The following is an 18751-nucleotide window of genomic DNA, read 5'->3' on the forward strand; positions in this document are numbered from 1 at the left end:
GCCAGGGGGCCATGGCCCCTCCTGACCTATTATTAGATACGTCCCTGTCTTCGATACAACATATGTTCTCCATGATCTTTAGGGTGCGAGGTTTTATTGCTCCTAACAGATGTCCCATGTGTGGGAAGGATGAAGAATCCATTAACCATCTCTTTTTGGGATGTGACGTCTCCTACAAAGTGTGGTTTGTCTTCTTCCAAAGTCTCGGTGTCGCTTGGGCTAGCCCCCAATCCATCCCTGAGATTATCTTAGTTTGGAAGGGGTTGAAAGGGGGTACTCATAAGAGAGTCATCCTCGAAATGATCCCGTTTGTTATTATATGGTCGATTTGGATTAGCAGAAACGAGATCATATTCTATGACAAGAAAGTTTCCTCGGATAGTATTGTCTTCACGGCTAAATCTCTCATTTATCCGTGGAGTAGAAAAATGCAATGGGCGTTTGCCTATTCTTTCACGGACGTGGTTATCTCTTGGGAGTCTTTCATTTCCCTGCTTTGATGTTATATTTTTTTCTATGCTTTTCTTTTGCTACTTTTCTTGTTGTCTCCACTTTTGGCGACCCATGTATCTTTGGATCCTTTCTACTATCAATTTAATCATCCTATTCAAAAAAGGGTTATTTCCCTAATGGCCCCCTACTTTGTGACCAGCTTCCCGCCTGGCCCCCTACTTTACGAGAAATACCCATATGGCCCCCTATTTCCGTTAACTTTAACTTTCCGTCACTCTCTCTCCTCCATCTCTTTTTCTCTCTCTGTCATGTCACGCCACATCATCTGTTACGCCACTTCATCACCTTCTCCGGCAAGGTCGCCGGCCGGCCAAATTTCCGGCCGGCGACCTTCAAACTAAAAAAAAATATATATATTTTTTTGTTCTTTCTCTCCTCTCTCTCTCTCTAAGAACTCCGGCGAAGGAACCCTTCGCTGGAGTTCGTCTGTTTGAAGGTCGCCGGCTGGAAATTTGGCCGGCCGGCGACCTTGCCGGAGAAGGTGATGAAGTGGCGTAACAGATGATGTGGCGTGACATGGCAGAGAGAGAAAAAGAGATGGAGGAGAGAGAGTGACGGAAAGTTAAAGTTAACGGAAATAGGGGGTCATATGGGTATTTCTCGTAAAGTAGGGGGCCAGGCGGGAAGCTGGTCACAAAGTAGGGGGCCATTAGGGAAATAACCCTTCAAAAATCAATTTGAATAGGACATTTCCTCTGTATCTTTTGCTTTTCTTTTGCTACTTTTCTTGTTGTCTCCACTTTTCTTGATGAAAGCTCTCTTGGGCATTTCCTCTGTACGAATTACTTTTTTTTCTCACCAATTAAGAGTATGCATTAGTGTTTAAAATTCCATATACCTATAAGTTATAGCCTTACTTTAAGTTACAACTATTTATATACAAAGCTTGAAACGTCAGGACATGCTTGCATACATTCGTTCGTATTTCACAAGTTAAAATTTGTTCTGACTTGCTCATCGATATAAAATTCTTTAATCTTGTACTCTAACTTTTTCTAACTCAAAGTTCAACTTCGTCACTAATAGTATGAATATGAAAATTTACATTAGACCTTAAAATCAATTTGGTTGAAGTTTTTTGGAACAGTCAAAGAGGGGTCAATCTTTAGTGCGAGAGTGTTTTTTTTTTTTTTTTTTTGTTGAAAGAGTGTGAGAGTGTTTGGTTTGAAACTTTACGAGGGGGCCCAAATTCCAAATCTCTTTATTTTATCCCGCGTCAATGTTGGGAAGTAAAGAAAGACCACCAGAGAGAGAGAGAGAAAACCCTTGGGATTAAGCAAACACAGTCGCCCCTCCTCAGTCAATTCTCTCTCTTAGATATAAATAAGGGTTCCGATTAAACAACTTCAAATTCACTTCAACTTGGAAGTCACTCTCATGATCAAACAAAACCCTAGTGGTATTACCTTCTCAAAGTAAGTCTTCTATCTTTACTCTGAGCTTAGTCAATCCTTTCATTCTTTCTTCAACCACAACAACAACAACAACAACCCACCTATTCTTTTTCATCTGGATGAAATTCTTTCTTAATCGATTTTGATTCGTACTTGTGACTCAAATTTGATATATTGAAGAAATTATTGGGTTTGGGTAATGGGTATAAATCCATTACTATTAAGACTAAATTAGGCTATCTTCTTATTACGTCTTGTTCATTGAATTGCACAATATGGTCTTTGGATGATAAAGTAGTTGCCCCACTCGATTATTTGGTGAAGCTCTTCATTACTGCAAATTATTCGAGTATTTTATAGTGATTTTGTTAGTAGTAGAGTCAATAGGTGATTGCCAGTATTATTTCATTGTATAATTACATACTCAACCTAATTGTGCATTGCTTGTTGGTTCAACTATGGACTGTAACTCGTGGATTGGGTCGGGATCAGGAGTACACCTAATCTCGAGCCGGTTCCATGTCAGGCTCCCGAGTCAATTTTATTAACGATACATGTATCTGCGTAGTGTGAAAGGTGACCGATACCAAGCCGATCTTAAGACTATCCCCAACGATTCCGTTACGGGAGATTGGGATTGTGGGTTTAGTGTTTTAAAAATCGCCTTGAAGCTTACGCCTTTCATACTCAACAAACGTACACATTTACTTGGGAGGCGTATGCCTTGATGCGAAACGCCTCAAGGCGTCTGAGGCACACACCCACAAATTGTGTATGTTTGTGAGAAAATGAATTGCACTTGTCTCAGTAGGTTCCTTTTTAATCTCTCATTGAGTCCCCTGTCTTCTTAAGAAATTTTTAAATAAAAATGTAAGCATATGTCTTTGGAGTTTATGTTAGAATGCGACATTGAAAACATTGTTATTATTGGTTATTAAACACCTAGGGCTTTGGATTATATAATAGCAAAGTAATAGAACTATGTAATGTTATCTTTCAATACAATTGATGATTTACAAAAAAAGAATAATGTACACCTTTTATGCATCGAGGTATCGCATCTTAGCAGCCCGCTGTCTTGAGGCGGAAATACGTCTTTTAAGACATTGGGTTAGCCGCCGTCGTCAACTGCTTAGCCTAGAAATACACCATCGTTTTTCTATTATGTATACCTTGGTGTATCAAAACAATCATCATATCTACATAAATATCTATCACATTGATTCATTATTCATTTCAATATAATTCAGAACTCGGCGATGAGTTATTATAATACGAGTTTTCCGCTGGAGAGTTGTCTTACAGACATACTTGCTGCACTCAAACCATCAGATGGAGATGTTACAACTCGAGTGCAAGTCATTAATGACTTAAAAGCTGTTGTTCAATCTTTGGAAAGTCTGAGGGGTATTTCTATTTTCTCATATTACACATGGTCAAGAATTAATTCTTAGTGTTTTAATAACTTTACTTTTGAGAAGACATAATAGTAGATAGCTCTCCAAATGTGACAGGTTCAACTGTTGAACCATTTGGGTCATTTGTTTCTAATCTGTACACAAGATGGGGTGACTTGGATATTTCGATTGAAGTACCAAATGGTTCGCTTGTTTCGTCTGCTGGGAAAAAGCGCAAGCAAAGTCTTTTAAGGGACATACTGAGAGCATTGCGGAGGAGAGGTAGTGTTCATTAAGTTCCTTGCTGTGTACCCAACAGTTTAATTGTTGTATCTCATTTTTAGAGATTATTTGTTTCAGGTGGGATCCGTACTCTGCAATTTATTCCAAGTGCAAGGGTTCCCCTTCTTATATATGAGAGCTACCACAATAATATCTCGTGTGATATATCGATCAGTAATCTAGTGGGCCAAGTTAAATCCAAACTCTTTCTTTGGATTACTCAGATAGATGGGCGTTTCCGTGATATGGTGTTACTGGTCTGTTTCAGCACTCCTTGATATTTTCTGCTATTCATCAATTCTTCCATCTTATTTGATTCTTTTTTGCAGATCAAGGAGTGGGCAAAATCTCAGAATATCAATGATCCAAAAACTGGAACCCTGAACTCATATTCTCTTACATTGCTTGTTATTTTCCATTTTCAGGTAATTTTGGTTTCTTACCTTCTATGCTATTAGAAACTCTTAAAAGTTTAGAATGGAGGCCCCAGGTGCTTAAACTGGGAGCATTTCAATAGGAAAAGTGTACCTCCTTTACATTTGCGAGAGTATAAAACTATCAATCTTTTCATCAAAGTATAGCATCCGAGCGGAATATAAGTTTTGGGGGCCATTTGGCTATTGGATAAAATAAACTCGTTACTTGACAAACCATGGGGGCATTTAGGACCTAAGTAAATAGGTCCCCCCCTAAACTTGTTTAGGGAAAGTCCTGTTTGTTCCTTTCCATGGACTGAATGAATTATAGAACATGAGAGGTCTGAAGCATCTTGTAGTTACCCCCTGGGTAATGCATGAAAAGTTTTTTACTTTCAACATTATTTGAGTTCTCGTCTCTCCACCGTATATTCAACTCAACTTTTTTGCATTTCTTAGGAGCTACGGGTTCTGGTTTGAGTTTTAGGAAGTAATATTGCTTCCTTACCTGTTATCTGATTTTGTATATGTTTCTCATATAGACATGTGAACCTGCTATTTTGCCTCCACTGATGGATATATATGCGGGTAATATGTGCGAGGATCTAACAGGTGCATAGTCGTAATTTCATAATGATCAATTCACTGGATACACTATCATGAACAAATGTGTACGTTTTGTATTATGAATTCCTTAGAAGGAACTGTGTATCTTAAAATAAATTTTATATAATTCGGCTGCTATGAGACCGACCTTTTTGCTACATTTGAGTACAGGCAAGTCACGTGGTTGCGTCTTCTTTCTGTAGGTTTGAGGGTCATTGCTGAGAGAAATATACATGATACATGTACTGCAAATATAGAAAGATTCAGAAGGAATAGAATTAGAAATATAAATCAGAGCTCGCTGTCCGAGCTCTTTGTTTCATTTTTTCAGAAGGTATATCTTGTTTCTGTTTTCAATGTAACATTTCTTTTATTCACTGCAATCGATGTAACGTTTCTTCTGAAAATTTTGCTACTAATAGGGGTACCCTATACTTGTTTCTTGAAGATTGATTTGGATATTAATTTGCATAAAGAGGATTATGAAACTTGGTTCATTAATTTGCATAAAGAGGATTACAAAACTTGGTTCCTCTAACTGCTTTTGCAGTTTTCGAGGATCAACGCGATGGCATCTGAGCTAGCAATTTGCACTTACACAGGGCGATGGGAGCATAAAAGAAGCAACCCAAAGTGGACCAAAACCTACCCGTTACTCGTATGCTTCTCAGTTTCTCATTGCAGCTCTTACCAGATTATAATCTTTGCTAAGAACATTTCAAATAAAGAAATAGTCCTAGAAGAGTTTATTTTACTAATATAACACCGTTATTACTAATTGTTGGTTAGGTTGAAGATCCGTTCGAGCAACCAGAAAATGGTGCTAGGGCTGTTTCCGAGAGTCAGCTAGTGAAAATATCCGAAGCATTTGAGAGGACCTACAGGAGACTTGTTTCGGGTAATTGGGAAAGAAATGGTTTGATTTACAGTCTAGTTAGACCTCAGGTCAGCTCACAGATAGTTAGAGGAGCTGCAGCAACAGCAAATCGGAGTACAAGATCACATCATGGAGGTGGTTTAGGTTACCCTCCACCACTGTCACAAGGCCCGTATCCGACTCAGACCCCAGTTTACAATATGAATAGGTATGAATCAAATCCTTCTCCTAGTGTAACTTCGCGAGGACCAGCAGGATCAGCACCAGCTCGAGGGCAAAGTCCACAAGTCTGGAAGCCAAGGTACTATACAAACAGATGACTAGTACAAGTCTACTTTGTGTTATATGGGATTTTGGTACATTGATCAACATTTTTCTGCAACAATAGGTTCTTGTATGGATTTTATATTAGTATGAAGTTTGGGTACATTGAACAATTTAGTCGTGGATTTTATATTTTCTAAAGCTCATTTTGGTTAAAGTGGTAACATGTACGTTTCCTGGAGGGACAACAATTCCAATTTTACGGCTCATGTAGATCGATCTTTAACTCTGTTTTTGAAAAGTTATAATCTTTCGCAAACGACAGTGTCAATAGGTATGTGAGGTATGTGATTTGATCGACTGGGGTCAAATTTTCGTACGACATAATTGTTTCTTCTTATGCACACCTCAAAAATGTAGAAACTTGGTACAAGAATTCTTTCGATCAATACTCAGACTAGTCTGGACGTAAGTATGACACTACATTTTTCACAAAAATATCAAAATGGTGAAACATTTCACTACTCTATTGTAAAAAAAAAAATTAAAATACATCGAAGATAACATACAATTTTTTTTTAATTATTTTCTTTTAAGAAAGATGAAAAAGAGAACCTAATTGATACACGAGTGGACTCCTTTCAGCCACACAACTTGCTATGACATTCTTGAAGATCAAGGTCGGCTAGTTCGCTACATATGGAACTTCTTAGGTGCGCAATAGTCGTTTCTCACACAAGAGTAGTCTTCGGCTAGCATGTGGGCCTTCAGGTGTATCACGCATAGTCGACTGCCACCCCATAGCGTTGGCTGTCTCTTTAATTTCATCCATGACAGACAAAGTATCACGTATAAACGCTCGTCCGCCAGGTCTCAATATCCTATCCATCTCGAGCATTATAGTTGATATGTTGCATCTGATTCAGAATTTTTTTTTCAAGAAGAAAAATTTGTGTCAGGCACGATTATACATTTAACACTATCAGATAAATTTGGCATGAAATTCAAATGAAAATGATAAGAACAAATGAACTTATGACAAAGCAATAAAATTGGGAAGATACCTTTTTCTTTCCTTAGAGAAGAGTTCAGCAGCATGCAATAGATCATACGTTCTGGGGTACGTATCAAATGATTCACACCTGATAAGAAGTTTAGGGCGTCTCTATTAATTTCTTTAAAATCATTCGGACAGAGGATTGGACAATTGAATGATAAAATGATGTAAGAATCGAATCAGAACGATCGGTTTCGGCACACATAGATAAGCAAACCCTACGATAAACTACTTGAATTTGAGCTTATTATAAGAACTATTATGATGGTGTCTGATATATTTCATATCAATCGACGTGATAGAGAGGAAAGAAAAACTAAATACCAACAGATATGTATATATATAGCCCATACCAATCATGCTGAACACCTATAAGTCCTCGATCATATAAAACAGGCAAGGTGTTAGGTCCACTGACAGGAACCACATTGAGGACCCAGCTATCAATCCCATGATCAATTAGAGCTGCTGCAAATCTGCAAGAATTAACGAAGTTCAACATATCACAATCTGGGTATTATGCAATGCTACATACAAACCAGAGATGATGATAGAGAATACCCTCCAAAACCAGCTCTCATGTCCATTACATTTCGTAATTTTAACTTCTTCAAGTGAAAAGCACGAACATAACCCCCTATTAACTCGTTCCAATACTTCGAGTCAGCCTTGAATAGTTCTTTCCGAGACATGTACGCATCCATCTCTATGCTTTGGAGCCTATCTGGTGGATTGTGCACTCGCAAAGGCCATACAGTCACATTTGCTCCATATCCGTTCTCGGGTAGTCGACTAATGCACGCCTTCAGATCAGTATACCTGCAAAAGGTAATGTTTTGCTACATAAATCCACTCAGGCTGGGAAATGCATGAGCTTCTTCGTTATTGGAAAAACTATAATGAACTCGGCAGTGAAGATACCAAACTTCGTCTGGGTTATCATCTAGTTCACATAGTGGAGGTTGAGTCCCAGCATCACGACTCTTGTAGCAGTTGTTAGTTAAAGGTTTACGCCATATAGCAATATAACCCTCCTTCTTTACAAGTTCCCAGCAGAGACGATTTGTAAGGTCTTCCATCTCTGCCACAAAATAAATGAGAATTTTGAGTGAAAGTGGCAATTCCTTCAGGTATTGGACACATAAGTCTAATTTAAAGGCCTCATAAGTAAGAAGACATGGACCAATGAGGAAAAGAGCAAACGCTAAAGCATATACTAAAGTGTTTCTCTGTTCGTTTTTGTGTGCATGTCAGTTTTGAATAATGAGATAACAATAGCGTACTATGAGAGGCATGATTTTCATCAAGAAACTACCCGAACAAACGAATTTAACTAGATATGTTCTCTGTCACGCTAACTATTTCTAGTAAATCATCTTCATAAATATGTATATGTATGGGCTTCTGCAGAATGCATATGCTTGCCCATAAGGCTATAAATTATACTAAAAAATACCTTTCCATTGTTCTTGTAGGGCCACTTCATGTTTATAGACTGGCTGAGCTGCCCAAACGAAGTATCCTCCAGCCCTGAGAATTCTGTTGACCTCAAGAAGCAAAATTCCATCTTCACCCCATGCAGAGACAAACATGATCGAAACAAAAGTTATTAACTCATCAACATAAATACTAGAAGCATTAACATTTCTGACTTTCGGCAGAATTTCAATGTACAAAATAGCATCTAACTGGACTTCTACTTGCTTAATAATTGTTACTCGATTCGGAACGGTTAGCAAAGAAAGATAATATGACTACTATTTCAAGCACCAGACTGTCAGCATCCTTCTTAAAAAGTAGTTGCTACTCAAAAAAGCTTGAAGGAAAAAGCATACCATCTCGGGTCCAATTAATTCTACATCTCGAGCAATGTATCAACTCAAAAGCCTGGCTCGGATATAATAAACGACGTGTTGCAAAAGCTGCTATCATAGCTGGAACACCACGCTCAAGAGCAAATTGAATCTGGTTTTCATGGACATCTTTTGGTGCTACAGACAGAGTGATCACATTGCGTTGAATCAGAAAAGCACCAAAACTTGCTACTCCACAACCAACATCTAATGCAACACGAGTACGAACACCAAATTCAACAGGAACCATCTGCATACCCAGATGAAAAAGTATCTTCTTAGATTCTGAAACAATGTGGGTAGATAGGATAATACATGAAAAATTGTTAAGTTTTAAAAGCCAATGGACCTTCGATATCTGATCCAAGTATTGATTTGCCCCATGAATAAACTGTGTTCCTCCTCCAGGAAATATGAATTTATCCTTTACTCTTGTGATCCAATTTTGACCCCCTTTGTCTTCAACCAAGCGAGTATGGGGTACATTAGAAAACCATACCTGTCATAAGATTCCTGTCATTTTTCTGAGAAATTTCCTTCTAGTAATTGTTATTACGAAGAACAATAGAAGCAGAAACGTAACAAGCGAAATAAACAATCACACATGTGCACTGAACATTTACGTGGTTCGGTCGTAGAACCTACTCTTTGACGAATAATGGCGTGATAAACAAGGTTAGACAGATTTCTCAAAAGTTTCTGAATATATAATTAACTAACCCTAGCGATCCGCACCTCCACGAACTCTCACCAAAATCGAAAACAGAATAATACCCTTCACATTGATAACAGCCCTTTTCAACAATTATAAATATATTGCCATGAATTGCAATTATAGCCTTTTCAAGCTTCAATTTCTAAATAGAACCAAATGAAGTACATGGAAATAGTATTTCTTCAAATCTGGCTCATAATATATACTCAAAGACAGAAAGGAGAGAACTTTAACTTACCTCATCTCTGCTTTTCGGCCATGGAATTGGAGTTCTATAATCTTTGGGTGCAGGAACCAAGCAATTCAAGCTGTGACTTTCATCAGGACAATGACGCTCATATTTCTCTCCCTTCTCAGTTGAATTGAGCTTCTCAATTGCATCAACATTATCCAAACAAGGTATATACTCTCTCATACTCTCTGGACAAATAGAAAATTTCTTAACCCTAACCCTAGGACTTCCTCCATTATCTTCCTCTATCGTTTCATTCTCACTTCCCCAATTCTCAGCAGCAGCAGGATCAAATTCACCCACCTCGAATTCTTCTGCCATCACCCCATTCTCATCAACAATCCCAAATTTGGTAATCGACGGTGGAGGCGGTGGGGGTAGTAATACCGGTGGTGGTGGCGGCGGAGGTGATGGTGTTGGTGGAGGAGATGAGGAAACGGGATTAGAGGGTTGGGGATTATGAATTGATTCATGGGTAGGTGGTTGAGCAAGGAATTGATCAGGATTCCGCTGATGAGTTTGATTATCAGAGTCAGAGATAAGAGAAGAGAGATCAAGGGTTTTATTGGCGTTGGGAGAGATAGAAATTGATGGTGTTGAATGATAATTTGAAGAAGATTGTTTGGTATTGAAGAAAGTGAGTTGTTGATATCCATCAGACCAATTCTTGCCCAAATAGAAGAATGCTAATGAAATAAAAGCAAATCCAGATATTTTCAGTAACAAATTTGATTTTAAGAAGTCACCCATGTTGAATGTCTTCATCATGGATTGTTCTAACTTGAAGTGGAAATTGAATCGTTAATGAAGTGGCATGATGATTTCAATCTATCTATCTATTTCTAGTGTGATCTAAAACAACCCCACTCACTTTCTCTCTCTACTCTCTTTCTACTCTGTCTCACACACACACACTCTGTCTCTCACACACACACTCTGTCTCTAGTAGAGCGTTTTGTTTGAGGAATATGTTAGTACTCCATATTTTTTGTTAATCCATGGATTAAACAAAAATAAAATAATACAAAGAACAAAGATTTTCGTTTTCTACTATTTAAGTGCACATCTTAACAAAAAAAAAAAAAAAAAAACTATTTAAGTGCACATGTTCTTTCATCAAAAAAAAAAAAAGTGCACATGTGCAATTTTGATGCAAGTTTGTGGACGCCTGGGGTTCGAGGCAGATAGTCCTCATGCAAGTCTTGAGTGAGTACTCTCATTAGAGCATCTCCACTGCAAAACTTTAAAAAATCTTTATTCATCCTATGTGTCAAGTTTCAATTGAGATTCTCACTCCTATGTGGCAAAAGTAGAGATATTCAATTTTTTTGTGCCTTCAATGCAAAATTCTAACTTTATCTTAGTTAGAGCATCTCCAATGCAACACTCAAACTCTAAAACTTAGAGTGCTACATAGGATCCATGTCTTGAACTGGGTCTCATGAATTGTAAACCAACGAGTAACAATCACACAACTAGTTCCTTACTTTCGAAAGTTCTCGGTTGTGTTAATTTCGGCCTTGAACAACCTGGTTTTCATGTGTGCTCTAAAGTAGTCGGCCATTACAACCTTCTCATGGAATCGGCATCAGTTCGCACACACATAGGTTATTCATAATAAGGTATCCTGTTATACCTCACGTTAGAATCAAGTTCAAATTTTTCGGATTCATTAAAAGCTTAACGCTTAACCTCTCATTGCAGACAACACTGATTCATCCTAGGAACAGGTAAGGGATAAATCTCTTTCAGTGTTTCGTTCGAGTCAGTATATAACTTCAATTTTCCCATTGAACCTACATCTTGGGATCTACAGTCACATAGGTTGGGCTTCCGTTATGACTTTACTCATTTACTTTAGGCAAAAGGCCAATTCCCTTGATGAAGCAATTACTATCTCTCTAGGTAACCCTTTTGTAAATGGATCCGCTAGGTTATCCTTATATTTGACATAATCTACTGTTATGACTCCTTCTGAGAGTAATTACTTTACGGTGTTATGTCGTCAACGGATGTGTCGTGACTTACTGTTATACATTTTACTATGTGCACTTGCAATAGCTGCCTTCGCAATGCATTTTTATTGCAGACACCAGCTTAGTCCATATAGGAATATCCTCTAGGAAGTGTCGCAACCATTCTTCCTCTTCTCCTGCTTTATCCAGAACAATGAATTATGAATCCATTGTCGATCGAGCTATGCATGTTTTCTTTGAGGATTTCCATGATATGGCTTCCCCACTCAGTGTTAATACATATCCACTGGTTGACTTGGTATCATCAGTATCTGAGATCCAGTTGGCATCTGCATATCCCTCTAATACTTCTGGATATTTGGTATATAATAGCCCATACTCTTTAGTCTGTCTCAAATACCTGAGTACCCTTAGTATAGCCGTGCAATGTTCTTTATTCGGATTTGCTAGTAAACCTACTCAATTTGCTAACTGAATAGGCCATGTCTGGACGTGTACAATTCATCAAATACATCAGACTTCCGACAATCTATGAGTACCTTAATTGGTTTACTCCTTCACCACGATTTTTCATCAAATGCACATTCGAATCTATCGGCGTCTGAGCTAAACTCATATCATTCTTTCTGAATTGTTCTAGAATTTTCTCAACGTATTGAGTTTGAGATAATTTTATCCCAGACGAACTTCTAGAGATTTTCATTCCGAGAATGACTTCAGCTCTCCCTAAAGTCTTTCATGTTGAAATTCTTCGACAACATTTGCTTAGTTGTTTTTATGACATCTATATTATCTCCCATAATAAGCATGTCATCTACGTACAAACATAGGATTGCACATCCTTTAGCAGTGACCTTAGTGTAGAAGGACTTGTCACACTCATTTATTTTGAACCCATTTGACAACATTGTTTGATCAAATTTCAAGTACCACTGCTTAGGAGCATGCTTTAAACCATAAAGCGACTTTACTAACTTACAAACTTTCTTCCCTTGGTCGGGTACCACAAATCGTTCTGGTTGAGTCATATAGATCTCTTCTTCTAGTTTTCCATTCAAGAAAGCTGTCTTTACATCCATCTGATGTATTTCTAGATTGTGGATAGATGTTATCGCAATTAGCAATCTTATTGACGTGATTCGAGTAACAGGAAAGTAAGTGTCGAAATAATCCAGACCTTCTCTCTGTCTAAATCCGTGAGTCACAAGCTTGGCTTTGTACTTGTCGATTGATCCATTTGTCTTCAATTTCCTTTTGAAAATTCATTTGCAACCTAATGGTTTGCAACCTATCGGGAGATCTACTAACTCCCATGTGTGGTTATTCATGATGGACTCAATCTCATTATTTATTGTTTCTTTCAAAAAAGGAGCTTCTGGAGTTAACACAACTTCTCTGTATGTCTGAGGCTCATTTTCTAACATATAAGTTAGAAAATCGGGATCAAAGGTCTTTTCTACCCTTGCCTTTTTTACTTTTTCGAGACTCTTCCGACTTGTCCTCTACTAGATTTTTATCTCTTTCAGAGATTTCTGCATTTTCTTCATTTCTATCTCTTTTTATAGATTTCTCATCTGATCTAGATTTATATGGAAATATGTTTTCAAAGAATTCAGCACCTCGTGATTCTAAGATTATATTCACATATATATCTTCTATATCAGACTTGTCAACCAAGAATCTGTATGCACTACTATTGTCTGCATATCTAATGAAAATACAGTCCATCGTCCTTGGTCCTATTCTGACCCGTTTAGGTAAAGGCACCGGGACCTTGGCCAGATACCCCACACTTTAATGAATTTAAAGTATGGTTTTCTGTCGTTCGACAACTCATAAGGGATCTTACATGTTTTCTTTTGAGGTAACTTATTCAATAAGTAGTTGGCTGACAATATTGCCTTCCTCCACAAGTTCTGAGGTAATCCAGAACTGAGTAATAAAGCATTCATCATCTCTTTCAGAGTTCGATTCTTTCGCTCTGCTACACCACTTTGTTGAGGTATATAAGCAACAGTAGTCTGATGAATGATGCCATTTTCGACACAAATTCTAGCGAAAGGGGATTCAGACTCTCCGCCTCTATCGCTTCTCAAAATATTAATTTTTCAATTAAGTTGATTTTCAACTTCATTCTTATAGATTTTGAATTTCTCTACTGCTTCATCTTAGTTCTTAGCAAGTAAACGTGACAGTACCTTGTACTATCGTCTATGAAAGTGATAAAATATATTTTACCTCCTCTAGCTAGTTTGAGCCATTTTTAAATCACATATGTCACTGTGAATTAACTCCAATGGTTTTGTATTTCTTTCCGCAGAATGAAAAGGAGTCTTTGTTAATTTAGACTCTACACACGTTTGACATTTTTCCGTAGAATTTATATCAAACTTTGGGATTAAGTCCATGTGCATTAACTTTCTCATAGAGTTATAATGAAGATGATCTGGTCTCTCAACCCAAATATTACCAGAATCAACAACGTAAGCTAATGCTTTTTCTTTATTAATAATATTTTGAGTTATAGTTGCAACATTCAATTTAAAGAGCCCCCACATAAGTAACATTTTCCCACATACATCCCATTTTTGGATAAAACAAAATTATCGGAAAGAAATACAAGTTTGAATCTGTTCTTGCTAAGGAGAGATCCAGACACGAGATTCTTTCGAATTTCAGGTGCATGCAGGACGTCATTTAGGGTTACTTCTTTTCCTAAAGTGAACTTCCGGATCACTTTCCCTTTTCCCTGAACTTGAGTTGTTGCGGCGTTTCCCATAAATAGTGTCTCGCCTTCTTCAAGTTTGTATAAGTGGAGAACATGGCTCTATCTGCACAAACGTGTCGTGTGGCTCCTGTGTCGATCCACCATTCTTTCAAATTTCTGATGATGCATAAAGTGTCCAGACGTTGACTAACGTCTGAAGAGTCAAGATCGGGCCTGAAGTCCATCGGGTCAACCCGACTTAAGGTAGCAGGTCAGCTGGACCCTTGACGATCCGTCACATACTCCCCTAACTGAGAGGTCGGTTGGAGGAAACCAGCCTTGTAATACCCTTGGCATGAACGGATCATCCCTGGGGTTTTTAAAGGAATGAAGGGGTCCACGTAGATTCGGTCGATGCCTTACGCCCATAACTAGGGAGGCAAAGTGCACCAGCAATCTACCGACTTAATCCAAGAATCTCCATAGAGATCTCAGTCGGCTACAGATCTTTAAGTGTTTAAGCAAGTTTGGACTTCACGCGTCCAAGGGAGGAAACTTCTCCCGAAAGATCTATCACATCGACAGGATATCTACGAAAGATCCTTGAACTTGGGAACTTTCATCTATCCTGGATGCGAGATAAACACAAAGGGAAAACTTTCCTCCACGGCAATCATCACCGCCTCTTAAGCCTATAAAAGGCCCAAAAATCGTCCTTCAAATGACGCAATCTCTGAACCCTAGAAGATCACAAGAAAACTCTGAGTTCTCACAACTCGCCCCCAAAAAGGATCGATCAATATTCATTCTTTTACTGCAAAGATCACCTGACTGTCTTGAGCGTCGGAGCAGTTTTCGAACCCTTTGCAGGTTTCCCCCCTTTGGGAACAGACGAATAGGAGCAGTAAGCAGGAGCAAGGAGTAGGAGCAAGGAGAAAGGAGCAGGAGCAATGAGCTAGGAGCAAGGAGCAAGAGCAAGGAGCAAGGAGCAGGAACAAAGAAACAGAGAACCAGAATTGGAGGCCGAAACAACCGATAGAATATAACCTGAATTAACAGAACATTCAACTTAACAGAGGTTGTCATGCATCAACTCCCTGTTTCATGCTGATATAACGGAAGACCATTTTTTGACATCAACATTTGGCGCTAGAAGGAGGGCGTCTCTTCAGCAAAATCATCAGTTCGGTAACCCGAACCTTTTTCATTACTTTTTTCAGCACTAACCGTTTCTTCAAGACCCTCAGGTAAAACATGTCCTCATAGGAGCACACCCACGCGGATCCTAAAACCAGATACCCAACGCAATTAAGCTCATAGCCACAATTGAACGACTTAAGGCCGACCGCGGACGAGGAAACAAAGAGGTAAAAACGATTACAAGATAAAGGAAGCAATTAAGGTACACGCCCGAAGACTTTTCTCTCCAGGTAATGCGTTCTAAACCGGAGCCCTGAAATTACAGTTTGGCGATCAGATGCACTTAGAGAGCATCTCAGACGAATATGGAGCACTTGACCAGAACCGCCCATACGTCCCTAAAAACAAGGGGATCGGCGAAGGATGTATCGACGATCCGTTTGCGAGGTGCTCATACACCAAGTAGGGGAGCTGACCTGAGAGAGAGAAAAAAAAAAAAAAAGCAGTGGGGAAGAGCAGTGATACACCAACCCCCTCTAAGTTGGGAGATATTGAAGTCGGAAAAAACCAAAGAACTTCAAATGCCCGACATTCGACCACTATCACGGTTTGGAGGATCGAGGAGTATTCATCAACAATTATACTTCGGTGATGAACCTTAATACTACCAACCAGAACGTGTGGTGTGTGGTTTTCGCCACCATACTGAAAGGACAAGCTCAGACATGGTACCAAGCATTGGCGCCAGGCTCAATCAAATCCTTCGAGCAGCTCGCCCAAGTCTTCTGCGACGCATTCTGAGGAAGCACCACAATCAAGAGAGAGACCAACGAACTGTTTAATATAGTCCAAAGAAGAAACGAATCCCTTGCCACCTACTGGCAAAGGTTTCAGAACCTCATGGTACAGATTCCCGAATTAGAACTAAAAGTTGCGTTCGCTGCCCTGAAAAGGAGTCTCTGACAGGATGACATCATAAAAGAGATCTCCAGTCGACAATCAGGCACGCTCGCGGAACTGATAGAAAAGGTCCAAAAATTTATAAGAAAGGAGGAAGATTATCGGAGGATGAAGGAAGTAGCCAACATCCCATACGAAGGAGAGTCATTCAGGAAGAAAGAACGAGAGGTAGCAAAGCCCCCAAGGGAACGAGACCGAAGTAGGAGACCAAAACCCGATTTCATCGCATACACCCCGCTAACAAAGGGTAAAGAGGAAATTTTGCAGATACTTAAGTCAAAAGAAAAAGTAGAGCCGCCCAAACCTAATGACGACAGAGATGAGTTCAGCGCCAGAGACATGATCGCATGGTGCGCTTTTCACCGAGGATATGGTCATAGCACTGACAGTTGCCGACACCTTAGCAACGTCATAGAAGAAATGGTAAGGAAGGGCGAGCTAGACAAGTATATCCGGAAAGAGCAACAAATGTCTGAATATAATAACAAGAGGTCAGCAAGCAAAGGAGGAATTGGATTGGGATTTGACAGCGACACACATTTCACGAGCTCCAAGAAGACGACCAACGGACCAACCCTAGAGTTTCTAAAGGAATGAGGAGGGTCCACGTAGGTTCGGTCGATGCCTTACACCCAGAACTGAGAAGGCAAAGCTAACCAGCAATCTACCGACTTAATCCCATAATCTCCACAGAGATCTCAGTCGGCTACGAATCTCTAAGTGTTTAAGCAAGTTTGGACTTCCCGCGTCCAAGAGAGGAAACTTTTCCCCGAAGATCTATCACATCGGATATCTACGAAAGATCCTTGAACTTATGAACTTTCATCTATCCTGGATGCGAGATAAACACAAAGGAAAAACTTCCCTCCACGGCAATCATCGCCGCCTCTAAAGACTATAGAAGGCCCCCAAATCGTCCTTCAAAGGAGACGATCTCTAAACCCTAGAAGATCACAAGAAAACTCTGAGTTCTCACAACTCACCCCCAACAAGGATCGATCAATATTCATTCTTTTACTGCAAAGAAAACCCTGAATGTCTTGAGTGTCGGAGCGGTTTTCAAAACCTTTGCAGGTTTTTCTCCCTTTGGGAACAAACAAACAAGAGTAGTAAGCAGGAGCAAGGAGTAGGAGCAAGGAGAAAGGAACAGGAGCTAGGAGTAAGGAGCAGGAGCAGGAGCAGAGAAACAGAGAACCAGAATTGGAGGTAGAAACAATCGATAGAACTAACCTGACTTAACAGAACATTCAACTTAACCTGTTTCATGCTGATATAACGGAAGACTATTTTTTGACAACGACAATTTCCAACTAAGTTAACTTCAGAAATAACCGCACATAAGTTCATATTCTGAAAATTTTCAGCCACATCTTCGATTCCAGTAACCATTGCACAAAGGTTCTAGACATAATCTTCAACAAGAGAAGCCTGATGCTTAGCTTTCTTTCTCTTGTTAATCATGTCATTTTTAGAATGACAATCTTTGGCAAGATGCCCCTTCTTGCCACAGTTGAAGCAATTATCGTCGAAACTCTTCTTCGTCAGCTTTCCCGAGCCCACTTCACGGCCGAGCGTTTCCACTTTGGTTTTGGTCCCCCCTTCGATGACGTTTACTTTTGGAGCATTTGAAGACTTTACTGTCTTCTTTTCTACAGTACGACTATCCTCTTCTATTCGAAGTTTGAGGATGAGTTCTTCAAGGCTCATATCTTTATTTTTATGACGAAGGTAATTCTTGAAGTCTTTCCAACCCGGAGGCAACTTTTCAATTATTGCTCGGACTTGAAAGGCTTCATTTGTTACCAATGATTCGGCCTTTAGTTCCTGAAGAATTATTTAGAATTCTTGAACTTGGGTTATGACTGGTTTAGAGACAACCATTTTAAAGTGCAGAAACCTTCTAACGATTTTAAAGTCCAGAAACCATTTTAAATTTCTCCACTCTTGCAGTTTCGGCTTTATATTTATTGTGTAGTGTGTTCCACAATTCTTTTGCATTATCAATCACACAATACACATTATTAAGGCCATCATCCAAAGAATTCAGAAATTAATTTTTACATAAAAATTACTATGTTTCAAGGCCTCTACGGCCGAAGTATGTTGGAAGGACCGGTTGGTCTTCAGTCAGATATGTTGCTAACCCTATTCCCTATAGTGGTTAGATAAAATATCATCTTCTGTGCCCATCGCTTAAAATTGATGCCCTTAAACTTCTCTGATTTTTTGGCATGGACAGGACCAACACTTTTCATTATGGATTCACCATTTGTTGCCATCTCTATTTCTGTCTGACACAGAAAATTAATTTGGAAAAAAAAACAATTGTCTTAAGATTGTTGGGTTTCGGTGTACCGATTCA

General features: G+C 39.1%; 2 protein-coding genes across 3 annotated transcripts; one reads left to right on the forward strand and one right to left on the reverse strand.

The window, feature by feature from the left end:
* Positions 1 to 1684: 1684 nt before the first annotated feature.
* On the forward strand, positions 1685 to 5966 carry HESO1 (Nucleotidyltransferase family protein). Its single transcript, XM_086665995.1, has 9 exons — positions 1685 to 1928; positions 3158 to 3314; positions 3422 to 3586; positions 3665 to 3843; positions 3916 to 4011; positions 4545 to 4614; positions 4812 to 4942; positions 5159 to 5266; positions 5398 to 5966. Exons 2-9 carry the CDS (start codon positions 3167 to 3169, stop codon positions 5803 to 5805), a joined length of 1305 nt encoding a protein of 434 aa, XP_086522121.1. The 5' UTR covers positions 1685 to 1928; positions 3158 to 3166; the 3' UTR covers positions 5806 to 5966.
* Positions 5967 to 6120: 154 nt separating this feature from the next.
* LOC147550355 (S-adenosyl-L-methionine-dependent methyltransferases superfamily protein) lies at positions 6121 to 10697 on the reverse strand. Of its 2 annotated transcripts, XR_015236935.1 has the most exons (10): positions 9613 to 10672; positions 9009 to 9158; positions 8642 to 8909; positions 8263 to 8373; positions 7728 to 7887; positions 7368 to 7625; positions 7160 to 7282; positions 6814 to 6891; positions 6272 to 6666; positions 6121 to 6229 (listed from the first exon to the last, which is right to left on the reverse strand). XR_015236935.1 is itself a non-coding variant. In XM_086665994.1 (9 exons), the coding sequence occupies exons 1-9, from the start codon at positions 10372 to 10374 to the stop codon at positions 6459 to 6461; spliced, it is 2118 nt and encodes a 705-aa protein (XP_086522120.1). In that variant the 5' UTR covers positions 10375 to 10697; the 3' UTR covers positions 6121 to 6458. The 2 variants fall into 2 exon arrangements, 1 of the variants encoding a protein (XP_086522120.1); XM_086665994.1 differs by having other exon boundaries at positions 6121 to 6666; positions 9613 to 10697.
* Positions 10698 to 18751: the final 8054 nt, after the last annotated feature.

The sequence above is a fragment of the Eschscholzia californica genome, unplaced genomic scaffold, assembly GCF_041429995.1.
Source record: "Eschscholzia californica isolate CP2 unplaced genomic scaffold, dmEscCali1.0.p SCAF_3, whole genome shotgun sequence".
Taxonomy (NCBI): domain Eukaryota; kingdom Viridiplantae; phylum Streptophyta; class Magnoliopsida; order Ranunculales; family Papaveraceae; genus Eschscholzia; species Eschscholzia californica.